Source organism: Staurois parvus, unplaced genomic scaffold, assembly GCF_062004578.1.
Source record: "Staurois parvus isolate SC_StPar_1 unplaced genomic scaffold, SC_StPar_1.0 ptg000390l, whole genome shotgun sequence".
NCBI classification, from domain to species: Eukaryota; Metazoa; Chordata; class Amphibia; order Anura; family Ranidae; genus Staurois; species Staurois parvus.
The window spans coordinates 10,726,242-10,749,786 of NW_028318186.1; the positions used below are offsets into that span (position 1 = coordinate 10,726,242).

A 23,545-nucleotide genomic window follows, 5' to 3' on the forward strand; every position below is an offset into this window, starting at 1 on the left:
ACCAGGGACCGTTCTGAGATCTCCTTCATGAAGAGACTGTCAGAGACAGTTTTGACATCAACCCCCAAAAAGAACTGGCCTGCTATCTCCAGGAAGTGACTATCAGGGAAAGTTCTGACATCTCCTCCCAGATAAAAAAAAACTGACCTGACATCTCCGAGACAAAGCTACCAGGGACAGCTTTGAAATTTCCTTTGACAAGAGACTGCCCTGACATTTCCTTAAGAAGAGGTTACCAGAGACAGCTCTGACATATCCTTCAAGAAGAGACTGCCCTGACATCTCCTTCAAGAAGAGGTTAACAGGGACAGTTCTGGCATCTCCTTCAAGAAGAGACTACCCTGACATCTCCAGGAAGAAGCTACCAGGGGGCAGCTCTGACAGGTCCTTTAAGAAGAGATTGCCCTGACATCTCCAAGAAGCAGTTACCAGGGACTGTTCTGACATCTTCTTTAAGAAGAGACTCTCATAGACAGTTTTTACATCAACCCCTAAAAAGAACTGCCCTGACATCTTCAGGAAGAGACTACCAGGGACAATTCTGACATCTCTTTCAAGAAGAGACTGTCAGAGACAGTTTTGACATCTCCCCCCAGAAAAAAACTGCCCTGATATCTCCAAGAAGCGACCAGGGATAGTTCTAAAATCTTCTTCAAGAAGAGACTGTCAGAGACAGTTCTGACATCTCCCCCCAGAAAAAAACTGCCCTGATATCTCCAAGAAGCGACCAGGGATAGTTCTAACATCTTCTTCAAGAAGAGACTGTCAGAGACAGTTCTGCTTCTGACATCAACCCCCAGAAAAAAAAAACTGCCCTGACATCTCCAAGAAGCTACCAGAGACAGCTCTGACATCTCCATTAAAAAGAGACTGCCCTGATATCTCCTCGAAGAAGTAGCTAGCAGGGGGAACCCTGACATCTCCTTCACACAGAGACTGTTAGAGACAACTTTGACCTCTCCTATGAGAAGAGGACAGCCGTGTCACCTGCCTGCAGTCCCTCACAGCCCCCAAAGTGTTTCAGAATCAATAAAAGGATATGTCTCTTCTCAGTCCTCCTGGGGTTTCTGCACTGTAGAGCACTGACATTCAGCTGATGACCAGGTCTGGACTCCTCTTCAGGGCAGTTCTGAGCACCCTGGTGACCTCCTCTGTCATTCCCAGCCATGGCTCCTTCTTAGCAGAGCCTCTGTGGTGCGGATCTCCTTGGATGTCCATCCCTGGTCTTTAAGTCCCATAGACAGGAGGTCTCAGGAGACAATTTGGGCGATGGATGAGAGTAGCTGTGCTGAGTGCTGCCCGCCCTCCTCCCCTTTTCAGAGCACAGATCCTTATATGGCCGGTGCCGGCTGTCATTGAGCCTCCTGAGGGTGGTGCTGAAGGGACAGCTCCCATAGAGCAGAAGAAGAACCCTCCGCTGGCCAGCAGTTGGGAGCTCTATGGACTGGCGCTGCAGCCATGACCTGGAGGAGCTCCGGTGCACAAGGACAGCAGAGCCCTGAGAGACCGACACCATGAAGAGGCAAAACGTCCGGACCTTAGCCCTCATCATCTGCACCTTCACCTACCTGCTGGTGGGAGCTGCTGTCTTTGATGTCCTGGAGTCCGATGAGGAGACCACCGAGAAGAAGAAGCTGGAGGATAAGAGGAATGAGCTGCGGAGCAAATATAACCTGACGGAGGGGAACTACAAGGAGCTGGAGTGGGTGGTTCTAAAACTCAAACCTCACAAGGCTGGAGTGCAATGGACTTTTGCTGGCTCCTTCTACTTTGCCATCACTGTGATCACCACTATAGGTAGGAGAACCTTGTTCTATCTTGTCTGGTTGTCCTGTTCAGGAAGCTGAGATGGGCTAAAGGATACATTGTATGGGTATCATGCTGGCTACACATGAATTTCTTCTTCCAATGTTTGCTCTGTCCTGTTAAACCCAGGAGAACGCAAGGCTAGGTTCTCACTTAAGGTAGGAGAACTTTATTGTGTCTTGTCTGTTAGTCCTCCCCAGAAGCTGAGATGGGCTAAGAGATACATTTTAAGGGCTATCATGCTGGCTACACATGCATTGCTTCTTCCAATGTTTGCTCTGTCCTGTTAAACACGGGAAAGTAAGGCTAGGTTCTCACTTGAGGTAGGGAACCTTATCCTTTATTGTCTGTTAGTCCTCCCCAGAAGGTGAGATGGGCTAAGAGATACATTTTAAGGGATATCATGCTGGCTACACATACATTGCTTCTTCCAATGTTTGCTCTGTCCTGTTAAACGTAGGAAAGTAAGGCTAGGTTCTCACTTGAGGTAGGGAACCTTATCCTGTATTGTCTGTTAGTCCTCCCCAGAAGCTGAGATGGGCTAAGGGATACTCTGTATGGGTATCATGCTGGCTGCACATGAATTTCTTCTTCCAATGTTTGCTCTGTACTGTTAAACATTGGAGAAAGTAAGGCTAGGTTCTCATTTGAGGTAGGTGAACCTTTCTCTGTCTTGTCTGTTAGTCATCCCCAGAAGCTAAGATGTACTAAGAGATACATTGCATGTAATATCATGCTGGCTACACATGAATTTCTTCTTCCAATGTTTGCTCTGTCCTGTTAAACACAGGAAAGTAAGGTTAGGTTCTCACTTGAGGTAGGCGAACCTTATCCTGTCTTGTCTGTTAGTCCTCCCCAGAAGCTGAGATTGGCTAAGAGATACATTGTATGGTATCATGCTGGCTACACATGAATTTCTTCTTCCAATGTTTGCTCTGTCCTGTTAAACATAGGAGAAAGTAAGGCTAGGTTTTCACTTGAGGTAGGTGAACCTTATCCTGTGTTGTCTGTTAGCCCTCCCCAGAAGCTGAGATGGGCTAAGAGATACATTGTATGGGGAATCATGCTGGCTACACATGAATGTCTTCTTCCAATGTTAGCTCTGTCCTGTTAAACTTAGCAGAAAGTAAGGCTAAGTTCTCACTTGAGGTAGGTGAACCTTATCCTGTCTTGTCTTTTAGTCCTTCCCAGCAGCTGAGATGGGCTAAGAGATACATTGTATGGGTATCATGCTGGCTGCACATGAATTTCTTCTTCCAATGTTAGCTCTGTCCTGTTAAACGTAGGAGAAAGTAAGGATAAGTTCTCACTTGAGGTAGGTGAACCTTTATCTGTCTTGTCTGATGGACTAAGGGATACATCCGGTAGGGTATCATGCTGGCTACACATGAATTTCTTCTTTCAATGTTTGTTCTGTCTGCCAAACAGAAAAGTAAGGCTAGGTTCTCACTTGAGTTTGGGATAGGTGAACCTTATTCTATCTCATCTGTTAGTCCTCCCCAGAAGGTGAGATGGACTAAGAGATCCATTGTACAACATGTTCCTTTGGCTACACATGGTACAATTGGTTTCTGCTTCCAGGGTTTGCTCTAACCGTAGTCCTTTTGAGAGGCTGAGATGGGCTAAGAGAACCAATGTATTGGGTATCATGCTGGCTGCACATGAATTTCTTCATCCAATATTTACTCTCTCCTGTTAAACATAGGAGAAAGTAAGGCTACGTTCTCAGTTGAGCTAGGTGAACCTTTCTCTGTCTTGTCTGATGGGCTAAGGGATACATTTGGTAGGGTATCATGCTGTCTACACATGAAAGCAAGGCTAGGTTCTCACATGAGCTTGGGATAGGTGAACCTTATCCTGTCTTGCTTGTTAGTCCTCCCCTGAAGCTGAGATGGACTAAGAGATTCATTGTACAAGATGTTCCTTTGGCTACACATGTTACAATTGGTTTCTGCTTCCAGGGTTTGCTCTAACCATAGTCCTTTTTAGAGGTTGAGATGGGCTAAGAGAAACATTGTACAAGATGTTCCTTTGGCTACACATGTTATAATTGGTTTCTGCTTCCAGGGTTTGCTCTAACCATAGTCCTTTTTAGAGGTTGAGATGGGCTAAGAGAATCATTGTACAAGATGTTCCTTTGGCTACACATGTTACAATTAATTTCTGCTTCCAGGGTTTGCTCTAACCATAGTCCCTTTGAGAGTCTGAGATGGGCTAACAGAACCATTGTATTGGGTATCATGCTGGCTACACATGAATTTCTTCATCCAATGTTTACTCTGTCCTGTTAAACCCAGAAAAGTTAAGCCTAGTACAAACTATGAGAAAATCAGACAAACAATCGTCTGATTTTCCACAAAGAGGCATATCATGATGTCACTGACAATAATATTAACTTGTACAAACATTCTCGACCAACAAAGGCGAACATAGCTATGTGCTATCGTAGTAGAAGAGGAAGTGTAGGGTTGTTCTATGCTTCTAATCATACGATTTTCCTCCTATTAGATTATTTCCATATGATACACATTCAACGAAAATCGGACGTTGCGTTCACGCACAAATTCTCTATCTTGCACTCTCTGTTGTCGTCCAAAAACTCTGAATCGGCTGTCAAAAGCACTATACTAACAATCACATAATTGACCGATTGTTCCTTGTACAGAAATGTTTCGTACGATTTTCTTATTGTGTGTATAGACCATTAGGCAAGGTTCTCATTTGAGCTTGAAGTAGATGAACCTTTTTCTGTTTTGTCTCTTAGTCCTCCCCAGAACTTGAGGTGGGCTAAGAAATACATTGTATGGGTATCCTGCTGGCTACACATGAATTTCTTCTTCTAGTGTTTGTTCTGTCCTGTGAAAACAAGAAAGTAAGGCTAGGTTCTCACTTGAGCTTGAGGGAGGTGAACCTTAGTAAGTGTTCTTGCATGGGAAGGCCACTTACTGTTATCTCACATATATATTCTTATTATTATAGCCAAATTTACCACCCTAACTCCTCCCACAGTTTTTACACTACATAGACAGTAGTATACCAAAACGTGCGGATTGTTCCCGATTGGTGTGCTATTACTTTGTGGAACGTTTCGCCGAATGGTTCAGGAAATATCGGTGATTTTGTGGTGAAATTGGTCCCATAGGAATGAATGGCGGAATGTTCAAAACTAGAGTAGGAGCTGACAAAAGCTAGAGTGTGAGCTGAAAAATCAGGACATGATTTCTAAACTGCCATCAATCCCTCATTTTCAAGCCCACCTACACAAATCTTATATCAAAACGTTCAGCTATCCCTGCTGCCACTAAAATTGTTCACGGCTAAGTCATAGTCTTGATAGTTTTTACAATATGACCATTTGTTTGCAACTCACGCCACCCATCTCAAGCCACTCCACCCAGTTACTCCACCCACTCCAGTTGTAGACTACTGATGGAGGCAAGAACACTTCACACAATTTCCCCAAAAATTGTAGCTTTTCTAGTTCTCTCTGTTAGTCCTCTCCAGAAGATGAAATGGGTTAAGATATATATATATATATATATATATATATATGAAGTGCAGCGCTAAATATAAACCAAGAAAATAATAATAAAAACAAATATAAATATTAAGAGATAGAATGAATATTGATCCTTAGTAAAATCTAGATGTATAAATATATAAAAGTTCAAAAACGAAGAAATCGTCCAGGAAATCAATATAAATATTAAAGTTCTCAGGTGACATAGAAGTCCGGTATCCGTGTAGTAGTGATAAGGCAATGCGCACTCACTGGACGCGCATATTATATGCGCTTTTGTGTATGAAAAATCCAGATGTCATCTGATAGTGGGTGGTCCTCCCTCTGTTTGGTATGAGGCTGGTGTAGGTGGTCCTCTTTCACTAGGGGTCCCCCTATGTGCTCCTGGTAGGTGGTATCCCTCTGGTTGAGCTGGATTCCACTATGTGGCAGCAATCCGTCCAAGGAATGTGTCTGTGGACTAACGTACTCCCCTAGGGGATGACAAGGATACTTCCATAGTGTAGTAAATTGTAAAAAGCTTTATTGTGATGCATCAAGGTAAAAACACATAATGTATAGTTGCAGACAGTGATCTGTAGAACTGACCGTCTGGTGTAGTAAGATGGCCGCCGGAGCTCCACGTTGCTCCGGCGGGGTGACGTCACGGCGTGGTGTGGCTCCTCCTATATATTGTATAAGATGTTCCTCTGGCTACACATGAATTTCTTCTTCTAGTGTTTGTTCTGTCCTGTGAAAACAGGAAAGTAAGGCTAGGTTCTTACTCAGGGGCGGACTGACAACTCATGGGGCCCCCAGGCAATAGGGGATCATGGGGCCCCTGTGTCCTTGCCCAAACTCAAAAAAGCCTATGAAAAAGGTACCAAGGGCATCTCATGAGGGCCCCCTACTGACCCCGGGCCCTCGGGCAGTGCCAGAGTTTCCAAATGGTCAGTCCGCCCGTGTTCTTACGTGAGCTTGAGGGAGGTGAACCTTATTCTCTCTGTTAGTCCTCTCCAGAAGATGAAATGGGTTAAGAGATATATTGTATAAGATGTTCCTCTGGCTACACATGAATTTCTTCTTCCAGTGTTTGTTCTGTCCAGATAAACGCAGGAAAGTAAGGCTAGGTTCTCACTTGAGCTTGAGGGAGGTGAACCTTATTCTGTCTTGTCTGTTAGTCCTCTCCAGAAGATGAAATGGGTTAAGAGATATATTGTATAAGACGTTCCTCTGGCTACACATGCTACAATTGCTTTCTTCATGTAATCGACCAATTGTTCCTTGTATGGAAAATTTTCATACAATTTTCTTATCATGTGTATGGGCCATAAGCCTAGTTTCACATATGAGCTTCAGGTAGGTGCACCTTGTTCTGTTTTTTCTCTTAGTCCTTTTCAGAAGCTGAGATGGACTAAGGGATATATTGTATCAGGTATCACTGGCTACACAGTGAAATTCTTCTTCTAGTGTTTGCTCAGTCCTGTTACAGTTTTGAAAGCCAGGCTAGGCTCACACTTGAGCTTGGGGTAGGTGAACCGTATTCTGTTGTGTCCATTAGTCCTCCACCGAAAGCTGAGATGGACTGAGAGATACATTGTATAAGATGTCCCTCTGGCTACTTACAGTTCATTTCTTCTTCAGGGGTTTGCTCTGTCCTGTAAAATACAGCTTTAAAGTAAGGCTTGGGTCACATGTGAGCTTGAGGTAGGAGTACCTTGTTCTGTGTTGTCTTTCGAGAAGCTGAGATGGACTAAAAGAAACATTGTATAGTGTCAATCTGGCTACACATGTTACAAATAAAATCTTCTCCTAATGTTCATTCTGTCCTGGAAGACCTGGTTTTGAAAGTAAGGCCAGGCTCCCGTATGAGCTCCAGGTAGGAGTACCTTGTTCTGTGTTGTCTTTCGAGAAGCTGAGATGGACTAAAGGAAACATTGTAAAGTGTCAATCTGGCTACACATGTTACAAATAAAATCTTCTCCTAATGTTCATTCTGTCCTGGAAGACCCAGTTTTGAAAGTAAGGCCAGGCTCCCCTATGAGCTCCAGGCAGGAGAACCTTGTTCTGGCTCCTCTCCAAATGCTGAGATGGACTAAGAGATACCTTATACAAGGTGTCATACTGGCTACAAACACTGCAATTAAATTCTACATCCAGTGTTAGCTGTGCCCTGGAAAACACAGGAAATTAAAGCTAGGTTCACACTTGAGCGTGAGGTATTAGAACCTTGGTCTGTTAGTCCTCTCCAGAAGCTAGATGGGCTAGGACAGTGGTCTCCATACTGCGACCCTTTGGGGCACTATTCCTCCCACTGACACCAACAGTGGGGCAATAATTCCTGCACAGACACCAAACGTAGGGTACCATTCCTCCCACTGACACCAACCATGGGGCATTATTCCTTCGACTGACACCAACAATGGGGCTCTATTCCTCCCACTGACACTGACAGTGGGGCAATAATTCTTGCACAGATACCAAACGTAGGGCACGATTCCTCCCACTGACACCAACCATGGGACATTATTCCTCCCACTGACACCAACAATGGGGCTCTATTCCTTGCACTGACAGCAGTGATGGGGCATTATGCCTCCCACTGACACCAACAATGGGGCAGTATTTCTCCCACTGACACCAACAGTGGGGCAATAATTCCTGCACAGACACCAAACATAGGGCACCATTCCTCCCACTGACACCAACAATGGGGCACTATTCCTTCCACTGACACCAGTGATGGGGCATTATTCCTCCCACTGACACCAACAATGGGGCAGTATTTCTCCCACTGACACCAACAATGGGGCTCTATTCCTTCCACTGACACTAGTGATGGGGCATTATTCCTCCCACTGACACCAACAATGGGGCAGTATTTCTCCCACTGACACCAACAGTGGGGCAATCATTCCTGCACAGACACCAAACATAGGGCACCATTCCTCCCACTGACACCAACAATGGGGCATTATTCCTCCCACTGACACCAACAATGGGGCACTATTCCTTCCACTGACACCAATGATGGAGCACTATTCCTCCCACTAATACCAATGACCGGGCATTAATATTTCCCCTAATGCAGGTTCCACTCCCACTGACCATGGTCCAGCCCCCCCCCTAAAGTCTGAAGAACAGTAAAATGTCAGTTTAGAAAGTTTGCATCCGTTCAGTCACCTTTTTTCCAAGAAAAAACAGATCAGTTCACATCAGTTTTTCATCAGTTTACATCCGTTTTCATCAGTTCACATCCGTTTTTCATCGGTTTACATCAGTTTTTCATCAGTTCACATCAGTTATCATCAGTTCATATCAGTATTTCATCAGTTTATGGCAGTTTTTCATCAGTTTACATCAGTATTTCATCAGTTCACATCAATATTTCATCAGTTCACATCAGTTTTTCGTCAGTTCACATCAGTATTTCATCAGTTCACATCAATATTTCATCAGTTCACATCAATATTTCATCAGTTCACATCAGTTTTTCATCAGTTCACATCAGTTTTTCATTGGTTTACATCAGTTTTTATCAGTTCATATCAGTATTTCAGCAGTTCACATCAGTTTTTCATCAGTTTACATCAGTTTTCGTCAGTTCACATCAGTATTTCATCAGTTTACATCAGTTTTTCATCAGTTCACATCAGTTTACATTAGTATTACATCAGTTTATGTCAGTTTTTCATCAGTTTGCGTAATTTTTTCATCAGTTCACATCAGTATTTCATCAGTTCACATCAGTTTTTCATCAGTTCACATTAGTATTACATCAGTTTACGTCAGTTTTTCATCAGTTTGCGTCATTTTTTTCATCAGTTCACATCAGTATTTCATCAGTTCACATCAGTATTTCATCAGTTTACATCAGTTTTTCATCAGTTTATGTCAGTTTTTCATCAGTTCACATCAGTTTTTCATCAGTTCGCATAAGTATTTCATCATTTTACATCAGTATTTCATCAGTTTACTTCAGTTTTTCATTAGTTTATGCCAATTTTGTATCAGTTCACTTCAGTAGTTCATCAGTTTACATATGTTTTTCATCAGTTCGAATCGGTATTTCATCAGTTCACATCAGTTTTTCATCAGTTTACATCAGTTTTCATCAGTTCATATCAATATTTCATCAGTTTATGTCAGTTTTCATCAGTTCACATCAGTGTTTCATCAGTTTATGTCAGTTTTTCATCAGTTCACATTAGTATTTCATCAGTTCACGACAGTTTTTTTTAGCAGTTTTCATCCATTTTCATCCATTTACATATGTTTTTCGTCCGTTTACATTCGTTTACATCCATTTAATCAATTTACATCAGTTTTCATCTGTTTACATCTATTTTTTATCCATTTACATCTATTTGTGTCTATTTACATCAATTTTTCATCCGTTTACATCAGTTTTCATCTGTTTACATCCATTTTATAATCATTTACATTTATTTGTGTCCGTTTACAGAAATTTTTCATCTGTTTACATCAGTTTTCATCTGTTTACATCCATTTTTTTTATCCATTTACATTTATTTGTGTCCGTTTGCATCAAATTTTCATCCGTTTACATCAGTTTTCATCTATTTACATCCATTTTTATCTATTTACATCTATTTGTGTCCGTTTCCAACAAATATTCATCTGTTTTTGTCCATTTACATCCGTTTTTCATCTGTGTACATCCGTTTTTCATTTGTGGGGTTTTCTTCCATTCAAAAAAACAGATGTTAACGGATGTGGACATTATCGGGTATAAACAGATGATCATCCGTTTACATCCGCTAGTCCATAGAAATATATGGGTGTCCGTTTTTTATCCATAAATGGACAAATGAAAACCGGACATATGTGTGAAAAAGGGGCCTTGCAGCACAGGGGCAGCCCCACTGCAAGGGAAGACTTATACTGTCCCTGGAGAAAGGCTTTAAAATGTGTGCATCAGGAAGATACACCAGCAGTGAATGTTAAGTGAATGCCACATTCATTGCTTTATATTTATACCACTTGATACTAGGTTTTTTTTTGCTCTACACATTCTAAAAGGAACCCACAAGGGCTAGAAATATGAGATCTTCTACTGCACACTTGCTTTTTGCAGATTCCAGGGCTTTCATCCTGATCCTGTCTTCACTACGTGACCAGTTCTGCCTTAGGTATGCAAGACAGCAACTCAGACATTTTTAACGTCACTGACTGCACAGTTGTTCCAGGACAGTGACTGATAAGGTAGTTGGAATCAGGATACATTTTTAAACTTTAGCCATGGCAGTTCTCAGTGTTCGTTAAATAGAATGCAGCAGGATAAGTGAGACTCTGCGAATGCAGGAAGCTGCTGGAGCCCCTGAAAGACATAAGAAACCAGGAAGGATTCATTAATGATATTTTGGGGTACCTTCTCCGCCAGTTGGGGAAATGTGAAACACCGGTATGCCCAGACCATGCTTTGTGCAGGATCCCAGTCTAGCTGTTGTTTTTTATTATTATTATTATTATCATCATCTATATTATTATTATTATTATTATTATCATTACTATTATTTTTATTATCATTATTATTATTATTATCATCATCATTATTATTATCATTATTATTATTATTATTATCATTATTATTATTATTATTATTATTATCATTATTATTATTATTATTAATATTATTATTATTATCATCATTATTATTATTGTTATTATTATTATCATTATAATTATTATAATTATAATTATTATTATTATTATTATTAGCATTATTATTATTATTATTATTATTATTGTTGTTAATATTATTATCATTATTATTATTATCATCATCATCATTATTATTATTATTGTTGTTGTTTTTGTTATTATTATTAATATTATTATTAATATTGGTATTATTATTAATATTATTAGTTAGGATTTTTATAGAGCCAACAGTTTGTGCAGCGCTTTACAATATAATAATTATAGAATTCACTATTCTCAGTATAAAATGTGCACACATGACTACTTGTGTGGGAGAAAACGCTGAATATTTTAGAACGCTGATTGTATGGCTTCATTGTTTAGAAAAAACATGGCTTGGAAAGTGTTCTGCTATACATGACCGGATTGTAAAGCGATTGGACGCTTCCGCGTTTTCCCTGCGCATGATCCCGATTCTTATGTGCATGGAATGTTCTTCTAGTCTTTGAGACAGGATCCATTATCATTTCGGTGACTTGAATAATAATGCATTCCATGCTGCATGTGGCGCTATTTTTAGGAATCATTAAATAAGCCGGTTGACTGCTAATATCATGAAATGTGTGACCGGCATAGAGAAGTATGAAATCTGACTCCTTTGTAGGTTTGGAACGAGGCAACACCTGTCTTACGTAGAACTACAGGTATCAGCATGCCCCAGAAGAGGTAGGTAAAGGTTGAACATAGGTTATGAACACGTGAAAGCAGAACTCCAGCCACAAATATATAAAAAGAAATAGCCCGTAAAAAAATAAAAATAACAAAACTGGCTTTTGCTGCAATATTCACCTTTAATCCAGAGATTTCTCCAGCAGTGCTTTATTTCTGCCACTAGATGTCCTTGGTCTGATGGGCAGCATTTTTCAGCTCAGTTCCTTTGAGCCCAGGTCAGCATGGACTCACCAGGTTCCATTATCATTTCAGTGACTTGAATAATAATGCATTCCAAGCTGCATGTGGCGCTATTTTTAGGAATAATTAAATAAGCCGGTTGACTGCTAATATCATGAAATGTGTGACCAGCATAGAGAAGTATGAAACCTGACTCCTTTGTAGGTTTGGAAGGAGGCAACACCTGTCTTACGTAGAACTACAGGTATCAGCATGCCCCAGAAGAGGTAGGTAAAGGTTAAACATAGGTTATGAAGACGTGAAAGCAACAATAGATAATAATGAATAGGCCATAAAAAAAATAAAATCACAAACCTAGCTTTTGCTGCAATATTCACATTTAATCCAGAGATTTCTCCTGCAGTACTTTTTTTCTGCCACTAGATGTCCTCGGTCTGATGGGCAGCATTTTTTAGCTCAGTTCCTCTGAGCCCAGGTCAGCCTGGACCCACCACAGCCTGAGACTGGACAGTGAAAGGGGAAGCAGCATAGTGATGATCTGTGTCATTCTGCTCTCTCCTCCTATCAGCATGCTTCTTTCAGCACATGAACCTGTTGGCTCCTTGTGATGTTTCTTCCTTGCATGCTGTAACCCTGCTGTACAGGGAATGCGCAAGACTGATACTAGGTCACATTCAAGTGGTTACACTGCTTCTATTAAAAAAAAATATAAATGTAATAATAGTAAATAAATAAAATGGTAAATAAATTTTTTTTTATAAATGTAATAATGTTTTAATGAATGAATAAAATGAAAGGACCGTGAAGACGTCAGGTGACGAAACGCGTAGGGCGGAGCTTGTGGATGTGATGTCACAACGTTCCCTGATCTGTCAGCGTCCGTGGATGCCGGAGAAGGTTGTGTCTTTCATTGCTGTGAACGCGGATCATGCTGGTGTCCGCTTAGACACAATTTACTGTGAGTGTGATGATATATTTTAAATAAAAAAAAGCTTCTCCTCTCTTACTTCCTGAGTACCATTCAGAGTTTATGAAGAAGCGGGTGCCATATTGAAACATTCCATATATGCTGAAATTCTCCTGCAGATCATTGCTCCCAGAGCAGAAAGTGCTTTTGCTGATTTATAATATGATCAGCATATTGCTCTGGTGAGTTCATTCAATTTATTCGGTGGTGGATTCACGCACGGTGGTTTTGCATTTTGCACATGAAAAATATATTTTTGAAATGAGGATTGTTTATTGATACAGAAAATTTTTTTTTTGGTGTTGGACTTTTCCACATTTATTTGGACACTATTATTATTATTATTTAATATTCATTATTATTTTTTATTATTATTATTAGCATTATTATTATTATTATTATTATTATTGTTGTTATTATTATTATTAATTTTTAATATTAATTATTTATTATTATTATTATTATTATTATTATTATTATCATCATCATCATTATTATTATTATTATTATTATTATTATTAATTTTCGATATTCATTATTATTTAATATTATTATTATTAATTTATTGATATAAAGATTTATATAGGTATATATGTGACAATATTTATAATAATTTGGGTGAGATTATTATTTTCATTTATGCACACACCTTATAGGTTAGGTTTTGCGGCTTTTTTAGATTTACTTTACATTATATATTTTATTTTATTTTTTGTGGCGCTGTCCATATTTTTCTAATTGATAATGTTTTAACGACTGCAGAGCTGCATTGATTTTCGTCTTGTTTTATCTGCTTGGAGTTCAGTTTCAAGTGGATGTGCAGCGATTTAGAACTGCAGAAGGCTTTCTCTCTATTATAGAACTACAAGTTCCAGCATGGCCAGCAGATCCGGGTAAAAGGACCCATTGCGAGGGAAATAGGCTGCCTGTCCTGGGTATAGCTCAGGGTATAATTACAGGGCAGATGTTTTAGGACAGGCTTGTTCTGACAGCCGGCGCAGTGATGTAAGCCACAGCAATCCATCACAATGACCTTCTTAGTGAAGTGTGTTCAGTAAACCCCCATCAGACGGCTGGCTGCCATCACTGCACTCTGCACTGCCTATAGGATACACCCAGTAGAGCATGGCTAGGCTGAGGGGATGTGCGCAAAGTGGTGCGGGATCCTGCAACACACACAAATCACATCCCTTGTGCAGTTACATAGTGGGGCTGTTATTTCTTAATGGCACCCCAACACAGCTTGCTCACATGTGCGCTGAAATGCATGGTGATAAAGTGTTGTGCGTTCCGGTGTGGTGCTATTTAAAAAAAAAAAAAATAGGTGCTTGCGTTCCGTGTTGTGCGAGTTTTGCACCTAGGACCGCCCATTGAAATGAAATAAGAAGAATCAGGAATCAGCACAGGGATGGTGGGAACCCCTCATAATGAGCACAGCAGGTGTACAGACCTAGGAATCAGTACATGGATGGTGGGAACCCCTCATAATGAGCACAGCTGGTGTACAGACCTGGGAACTCAGCACAGGGATGGTGGGAACCTCTCATCATAAGCACAGCAGGTGTACAGACCTGGGAATCAGTACAGAGATGGTGGGAACCCCTCATAATGAGCACAGCAGGTGTACAGACCTAGGAATCAGTACATGGATGGTGGGAACCCCTCATAATGAGCACAGCTGGTGTACAGACCTGGGAACTCAGCACAGGGATGGTGGGAACCTCTCATCATAAGCACAGCAGGTGTACAGACCTGGGAATCAGTACAGAGATGGTGGGAACCCCTCATAATGAGCACAGCAGGTGTACAGACCTAGGAATCAGTACATGGACGGTGGGAACCCCTCATAATGAGCACAGCAGGTATATAGACCTAGTGCAGGGATGGTGGGAACCTCTCATAATGGGCACATCAGGTGTACAGACCTGGGAATCAGTGCAGGGATGATGGAAACCCCTCATAATGGGCACAGCAGGTGTAGAGATCTGAGAACTCAGCACAGGGATGGTGGGAGCCCTTCATAATGGGCACAGCAGGTGTACAGACCTGGGAACTCAGCACAGGGATGGTGATAATCCCTCATAATGAGCACAGCAGGTGTACAGACCTGGGAACTCAGCACAGGGGTGGTGGGAGCCAGGGGCGGACTGAGCATTTGGAAACTCTGGCACTGCCCGAGGGCCCGGGGTTAGTAGGGGGCCCATGAGATGCCCCTGGTACCTTTTTCATAGGCTTTTTTGAGTTTGGGCAAGGACACAGGGGCCCCATGATCCCATATTGCCTGTCAGTCCGCCCTTGGTGGGAGCCCTTCATAATGGGCACAACAGATGTATAGACCCAGGAGCTCAGCACAGGGAAGGTGGGAACCCCTCGTAATGGGCACAACAGATGTATAGAGCTGGGAACTCAGCACAGGGATGGTGGGAACCCCTCATAATGGGCACAACAGATGTAGAGACCTGGGAATCAGCACAGGGATGGTGGGAACCCCTCGTAATGGGCACAACAGATGTAGAGACCTGGGAATCAGCACAGGAATGGTGGGAACCCCTCATAATGGGCACAACAGATGTAGAGACCTGGGAATCAGCAGAGGAATGGTGGGAACCCCTCATAATGGGCACAACACATGTAGAGACCCGGGAATCAGCACAGGGATGGTGGGAACCCCTCATAATGGGCACAACAGATGTATAGAGCTGGGAACTCAGCACAGGGATGGTGGAAACCCCTCATAATGGGCACAACAGATGTAGAGACCTGGGAATCAGCACAGGGATGGTGGGAACCCCTCATAATGGGCACAACAGATGTAGAGACCCGGGAATCAGCACAGGAATGGTGGGAACCCCTCATAATGGGCACAACAGATGTAGAGACCTGGGAATCAGCAGAGGGATGGTGGGAACCCCTCATAATGGACACAGCAGGTGTATAGACCTGGGAACTCAGTGCAGATCGGGTGAGTAGAAACCTGAAACATAGAAAATGAATGCATCCAGTCATCACTCCTAAGGATCAGTGAGCTGCAACTTCATACATTCTAGTTCTTGGGTAGAAATACACTTTCATGTTCCAATGACGTAACCTCACATTTCCTATAGTAATTCAAATCTTGCGTTCAGTCTTTTTAACCCTTTCTGTGCACATTATGGCTGTTTATTCCTGCGCCCCCCGCTGATCGCCCCCATCGCCATCCGCAGACTACAGCCTGTGATGTGGCTGTTTCCCAATCCGAAGCGTCTGGGGTTCAGGCTCTCTCCTGTTATGAAACATGGTGTGTAAATAATGAAGGCTGCATTCACAGCGAGCGGCGCTGGCGGAGTCTCTGATCCAGAAATACTAGCCGCGCTATATATAGCCCCATTTTCTGCCGCTTTTCAGCAAAGTGTAACAAATTAGAGGAAAGGGGGCTTTGGTGGAGGAACTCGATGGGTCGGGTGTGACAGAAAAAGGAGAAAAATAGATAACCTGTGACTGACAAACCCCCACGGGCCACCGTTACACATCATGTGTGAGAGCTATTTTCAGAAGATGCAAGATGTTCATGCAGAATTCACGGGCCGGGGATGCAGGCTGTTCCAGAGAAGAAAGACAGGAAGGTCCTCCGAGAGGGGATGGGGGGCTCCAAGGAGAAGACTCCCAGACAGAGGTGACCATCCAAGGACCAGGATTCATGGCAGAAGCTACTCTCCAAACATCGGATTGGAATATTGTTTTTTAACCAGTTCATGTCCGGATCAGGGGCGGACTGACAACTCGTGGGGCCCCCGGGCAATAGGGGATCATGGGGCCCCTGTGTCCTTGCCCAAACTCAAAAAAGCCTATGAAAATGGTACCAGGGGCATCTCATGGGGCCCCCTTCTGACCCCGGGCCCTCTGACAGTGCCCGAGTTTCCAAATGGTCAGTCCGCCCCTGGTCCAGACACTTAGGGCTCGTTCACACTAGGCTGTTTTGCCAACGCTTGCCAAACGCCCCTATAGCGTTTGGCAAGCGTTGGTCCGGCGTTTGCGGAGCGTTTTTTAACGCTCGGCAAACGCTCCGCAAACGCCGCATGCGCGGTTTAGCGGCGGTTGCTAGGTGTTTGCCGAGCGTTAATAACGCCCCACAAACGCCTATAATGCAGTTTGAGTGGTGTTACCGCTCCGCAAACGCCCCGCAACCGCGTCGCAACCGCACCGCAAACGCCGGCCGGGCGTTTGCGGAGCGGCACCATAGACGAGAATAGGAGGCTTCAAAGCCTCCTGACTCGTCCAGAGGCGTCCGTTTTGCCGCGACGCAACGCGACGCGACGCAAACGCTCCCGTTAGAACAGCACCATGTGCTGTAATGTGCAGAATTGGCAGAGGCGTTTGGGAAGCGGTAAAAACGCTTCCCAAATGCCTCTCTGCCGCCTGCACACAAGGCTAGTGTGAACGTAGCCTTATACCCCCTTCCTGACCAGGGCAATTTTCAGCTTTCAGTGCTATCACACTTTGAATGACAATTGCATGGTCATGCAACACTAACCATATTATTATTATACAGTATTTATGTAGCGCCAAAGGGTTTGCTCAGCGCTGTACAGTAGCAAGGGGGACAGAACATGAGACAAGACAGTACAATACAATACACGAGGGGTTTGAGGGCCCTGCTCTTTCCAGCTTACAATCTAGGAGATCCCATATGAATTTTTTACCATTTTTTTGAGACAGATAAAGCTTTATTTTGGTGGTATTTATTCACCGCTGGGATTTTTATTTTTTTTTGCTACGTAAATGAAAAAGTACAAAAATTTTGAAAAAAAGTTTTTCTTATAAATTTTACAAATAAATAATATTTCATCATAAATCTTGGCCATAATTTATTCTGTTATCTTTTTAGCAAAAAAAAAAATAAGCCAAATTAGTTTATAACCAAAAATTATAATTTTTAAACATTTTTTTACATTTTTATTTTATTTTTTTATATTATTTGTTTTTTTTTATTTTTTACATACTGTCACCCTAGCAGTACAGTGTCACTATGGTGACGCTGTACTACTTGTGGGGGGTGATGAAGATTTTTTTTTTTTTACAGTGATTGCTTTTACACCCATATAGGATGTAAAAGCAATCATTTCTCTTTCTCTCTGTCTGCATTCTTGCAGCCATTGAGAACTACTGAGTGAGCTGTGATTGGTCAAAGCTTGTCACATGGTACAAGGCTGTTGTGAATAGCTTTGTACCATGTGACCTCTGTGATCATTCACAGATTTCACACGTAGTAAGCAATGATGTCACAAGTGACATCATTGCTTACTACTTTGCATGTGATCACTGATTGTCCAATCAGTGATCACATGATCGGGACCTCGTACAGAGGTCCCATCCGACGATCGGTGTTTCACTGTGTCCGGAGGACACAGCGGGCACCGGATCGCGGTGCTGCGCGCTCCCAGGGAGCGTGCACAACTGGAAATGGCGGGTGCCGTTTATGAACAGCAACCCGCCCCTGGAGTGCCACCGTCCTGCCGTTTATAAACAGCAGGCAGACCGGAAGTGGTTAAATAAATGTATTTCTAAAAATAGATCAATACAATCTTATATAAGCTTTAATATGTTAATGTCATTTGAAAAGATGTCTTCAGTCTTTTTTAACCCTTTGATGCCACCGATGTATGGCATGCGGGGGTAAGGGCTCATGTACACTGCAGCTGATAAACTCACGTTTAGGAGCTTTTCTGCGTTTTTTTCCAGCAGCCCCTGAACTCTCCCTAATGTTTTCCTATGTGTCCATGTACACATCTTCGTTTACAGTCGTTTACAGGCAGTTGAGTTTACAGTCGTTTTTTAAAACGCAGAAAACTTGCGTTCAGGAGTAGATTTTATCAGTGTTTCAAACGCAAAACGCTTGTAAACGCGTCTAACCGCGTTTTAAATTTTTTTTTAACTCTTCCATTGCACACTAATGTGCTTTCAGCTCCTAGAAGGTGTTGTTAGCATTTTATTTCTGCTCTTTTGCAGGCCATACATGGTACATGGTTCTAATTACTAACGATTTTCCGTCCGATTTTTTGTTCTGTAATCTGATGGCGCCACAAATGAAAAATCGGTTGTTTTTCACACATTTTCCAGCATGCCCGATAAACAAAATGAGGAGGAACCACGAAAATCGACCGATGTCATTGCCCCACTAACAGAGCGAAAATCAGCCAATTATTCTTAAGTCCGATTTTCGTATGAAAATCGTTCGGAATTCGAACCATGTATGGCCTGCATTAGGTTCCATGTACACTGCAGCTGATAAACTGACGTTCAGGAACTTTTCTGTGTTTTTTCCAGCAGCCCCTGAACTCTCCCTAATGTTTTCCTATGTGTCCATGTCAGGGGCAGACTGACCATTCCAGCACTCGGGCACTGCCCGAGGGCCCGGGGTCAGTAGGGGGCCCCATGAAATGCCCCTGGTACCTTTTATAGGCTTCTTTTGGGTGTGCTTTGAGTGTGGGCAAGGACACAGGGGCCCCATGATCCCCTATTGCACTGGGGCCCCATGAATTGTCAGTCCGCCCCTGGTCCATGTACACATCGTCGTTTACAGGCAGTTGAGTTTACAGTCGTTTTTTTGAACGCAGAAAATTTGCGTTCAGAAGTAGATTTTATCAGTGTTTCAAACGCCAAAAATGTGTAAACCAGGGGCGGACTGACCATTCGAGCGCTCAGGCACTCAGGCACTGCCCAAGGGCCCGGGGTCAGTAGGGGGCCCCATGAAATGCCCCTGGTACCTTTTTCATAGGCTTTTTCGAGTTTGGGCAAGGACACAGGGGCCCCATGATCCCCTATTGCCCGGGGGCCCCATGAGTTGTCAGTCCGCCCCTGGTGTAAACATGGCGAAATGCGGCTAACTGCTTTTCTAAACGTTTGCGTTTGGAATTTTTTTTTAACTCTCCCATTTCCAGATGCTGTCCAGAGCCTTTTTTCATCATAAAACTTGCATGCAAAGCGTTTTCCCGGTACTCAAATGGACCTGGTACACCATACTTTGAGGTTTTGCATGAAAAAAAATATGTTAGACACTGCTGCAAACAGTAGTTTACAGGCAATTGAGTTTACAGTTGTTTTTTTGAACGCAGAAAACTTGCATTCAGGAGTAGATTTTATCAGCGTTTCAAACGCAAACCGCTTGTAAACGCATCTAACCACGTTTATATAGGTGTTTGCATTTGCAATTTTTTTTTAACTCTTCCATTGCACACTAATGTTTTTTCAGCTCCTAGAAGCTGTTTTTAGTATTTTATTCTCCATGTACACTGCAGCTGATAAACTCACCTTTAGGAGCTTTTCAGCGTTTTTTTTCCGCAGCCCCTGAACTCTCCCTAATGTTTTCCTATGTGTCCATGTACACATCGTCGTTTACAGTCATTTACAGGCAGTTTAATTTACAGTAGTTTTTTTAAACAAACATGCGTTCAGGAGTAGATTCTATCAGTGTTCCAAACTCCAAATGCTTGTAAATGTGTGTAAACGCGGCTAACCGCGTTTATAAGCGTTTGCAAACTTTTTTTAACTCTTCCATTACCAGATGCTGTCCAGAGCCTTTTTTCATCATGAAAAATGCATGCAAAGCATTTTCCCGGTACTCAAATGGACCTGGTACACCATACTTTTGAGGTTTTGCATGAAAGAAAATAGGTTAGACACTGCTGCAATAATTTCTGCATGGAAATGAGCTGGAACACATCCAAACATCACAAATAAAAGACAGCTAATCTCAACACATACTGCTTTCTCTGCTTTTGCTCTCTCTATTTCTCTCAAAATGTCTGAAATAGTTAATTGTTTGCTGTTTTCAGTGCATTCTGGGCATTTTGGAAGGTCTCCTGAGGTTATCTTTAAAAAACGCTTCTAAATGCAAACGCTCATCAATGCAGGCTAAAGAGACGTTTTTTAACCTATGTTTTCCAGCAGTCAGTTTCCATCATTCAGAAGCGTCCTTTTGTACATCGGGAGCTGTGCAACTGTTGCTTTTCTGACCACGTGGATTACCACGTCTGCTATTTCATCATGGAAAGTAAGTGTACGTGGGACCTAAATCTGTACAGACACCCGATCACTTCCATGCACTTCACCCCATAGACACCTCCTGCCCATGTGTGCTCGCCCCCACCATGTTTCCCTTGCTCTGTGCTCCTATCTGCAATCCCAGGACTGGCATGGCAGGTGCTTCCAGAAAGACCAGGGAGAACATCCATTCTCCAATCTTCCCTACTTAGTAAGAACACGGAAGTGTCATGAATTGTACCATCTCTGGGTGTGGCTGTCACTTTTCCACAGTGTGCCAAAAGACATCGTCCTGTGTACATCGGGAGCTGTGCAACTGGTGCTATTCTGACCACGTGCATTACCGCATCTGCTATTTCATCATGGAAAGTAAGTGTACATGGGACCTAAATCTGCCCGATCACTTTCATGCACTTCACCCCACAGACACATCCTGCCCACGTGTGCTTGCCCCCACCATGTTTCCCTGGCTCTGTGCTCCTATCTGCAATCCCAGGACTGGCATGGCAGGTGCTTCCAGAAAGACCAGGGAGAACAACCGTTCTCCAATCTTCCCTACTTAGTAAGAACTCGGAAGTGTCATGAATTGTACCATCTCTGGGTGTGGCTGTCATTTTTCCACAGTGTGCCAAAAGACATCGTCCTGTGTACATCGGGAGCTGTGCAACTGGTGCTATTCTGACCACATGCATTACCGCGTCTGCTATTTGATCATGGAAAGCAAGTGTACATGGGGCCTAAATCTGCCCGATCACTTTCATGCACTTCACCCCACAGACACGTCCTGCCCATGTGTGCTCGCCCCCACCATGTTTCCTTGGCTCCGTGCTCCTATCTGCATTCCAGAAAGACCAGCGAGAACGTCCATTCTCCGATCTTCCCTACCTAGTATGAACATGGAAGTGTCCTGCATTGTACCACCTCTGGGTTCAGCTGTCACTTTCCTTGGCTGCTGTGGCCGTGGATGAAGCTAATGGATCATGACTTGTGCTCTATTAGTTTCAGGTGCAGGGGATTTCTCATTAAAGAGAGGAGAAAAATAGTATCACATAGGTATTGTAACATGCTGGAATGATGTGGAAAACACAGGACCTATAGGTCTGCTGACTGGGAGCTCCTGTTACACACTAGTCTTGATTACCATCTTGATATATTGACATTAAATTGATGATGCTGAATCATTCTTCTATGAGGTGATATCAAAAAAATTCAAATTTTGTAACACGCCAACAGATGGCAGCACAAGGCTGCATGCACAGCCACAGGGAACACCGACCTTCAAAAGTCAGTGTGCCAAAAGACATCGTCCTGTGTACATCGGGAGCTGTGCAACTGGTGCTATTCTGACCACGTGTATTACCACGTCTGCTATTTCATCATGGAAAGCAAGTTAGAACAAAAGAGAAAACATGAAATTCTGCGGGAAACTGGGGAAATGTGTCACAGAGACGTTTGACATGATTTGACAAGTTTATGGCAATGCTGCAATGTTCCAGGTGTTTTGAGTGGCACGTGTGCTTCAAGAGCGGAAGAACATCACTGGAAGGTTATGAGAGTTCAGGAAGACCTGTAATGAGCTCAATCCCCAAAAATGTCGAAACCAGGGGCGGACTGACAACTCATGGGGCCCCCGGGCAATAAGGGATCATGGGGCCCCTGTGTCCTTGACCAAACTCAAAAAAGACTATGAAAAAGGTACCAGGGGCATCTCATGGGGCCCCCTACTGACCCTGGGCCCTCGGGCAGTGCCCGAGTTTCCAAATGGTCAGTCCACCCCCTGGTCGAAACCATTCAGCATGATGATCATTGGAAACCAATCCACGACAATGGGGGTTTCACACAGAATTTCACGTCTGCTCTTTGTTCTAACTTGCTGTCCATGATGAAATAGCAGACGTGGTACTGCATATAGTCAGAATAGCACCAGTTGCACAGCTCCCGATGTACACAGGACAATGTCTTTTTGCGTCGATGTGAATTTTGTTGGAATCTGTACGTGATGTAAACCTCTAAACAAAGAGTATTTTAACATGTCATGTATTGTTTTATTGAGGATAATAAAGGACAGTTTTTATGATACTCACTTTGTCTCTGTAGTCCACAAAAAGTCAATGACTACCAATAGAGTCTTATTATTATACAATTTATATGGACATGGACATATAGCACCTGAAAGAGCAAAAGATCAGCTCCAGGTGAGTGCCGAATCTGCATAACCCTTCCACCGACACGCAGGTGCTGGCTCGATCCGTGATCACAGATGCAATGGAAAAACAGAATGGTTGGCCGCACAAAAAGCAATATGGTGGATGAAATCCTTTATTGGAATCCTTTACATGCAATATGATAAGAACATGACAGTTCCAAGACAGGAAACGCATCTACTGCTCTTCTGTCCTGTCTTGGAGCTGTCATATTGCATGTAAAGGATTCCAATAAAGGATATCATCCACCACATTGCTGTTTGTGCGGCCAACCATTCTGTTTTTCCATGGACGTATAGCACACACAGTCCTGGTTTCAATATTATATAGTTTTAATAGAGGGCAGGGGACTTCTCATTAAAGAGAAGAAAAAAATAGTATCACATAGGGGACTTTTGCCATGGATGTTTGGTCCCCTTTGTGAAAAAAATAAAGTTTTGTTAAAAACAAATTGTAAAAATAATAAAGTTACGC

At 42.8% G+C, this 23,545-nt stretch overlaps 1 protein-coding gene across 1 annotated transcript in view; it reads left to right on the top strand.

Annotated features, from left to right (window-relative positions):
- Positions 1–265: 265 nt before the first annotated feature.
- Positions 266–23,545, top strand: part of KCNK3 (potassium two pore domain channel subfamily K member 3) — a 158,852-nt gene continuing 135,572 nt past the window's right edge. The window contains exon 1 of the mRNA XM_089686075.1: positions 266–1,797. Within this exon, the coding sequence (XP_089542201.1) occupies positions 1,515–1,797 (283 nt within the window). The 5' untranslated portion in view covers positions 266–1,514. The remainder of the gene's footprint in view (positions 1,798–23,545) is intronic.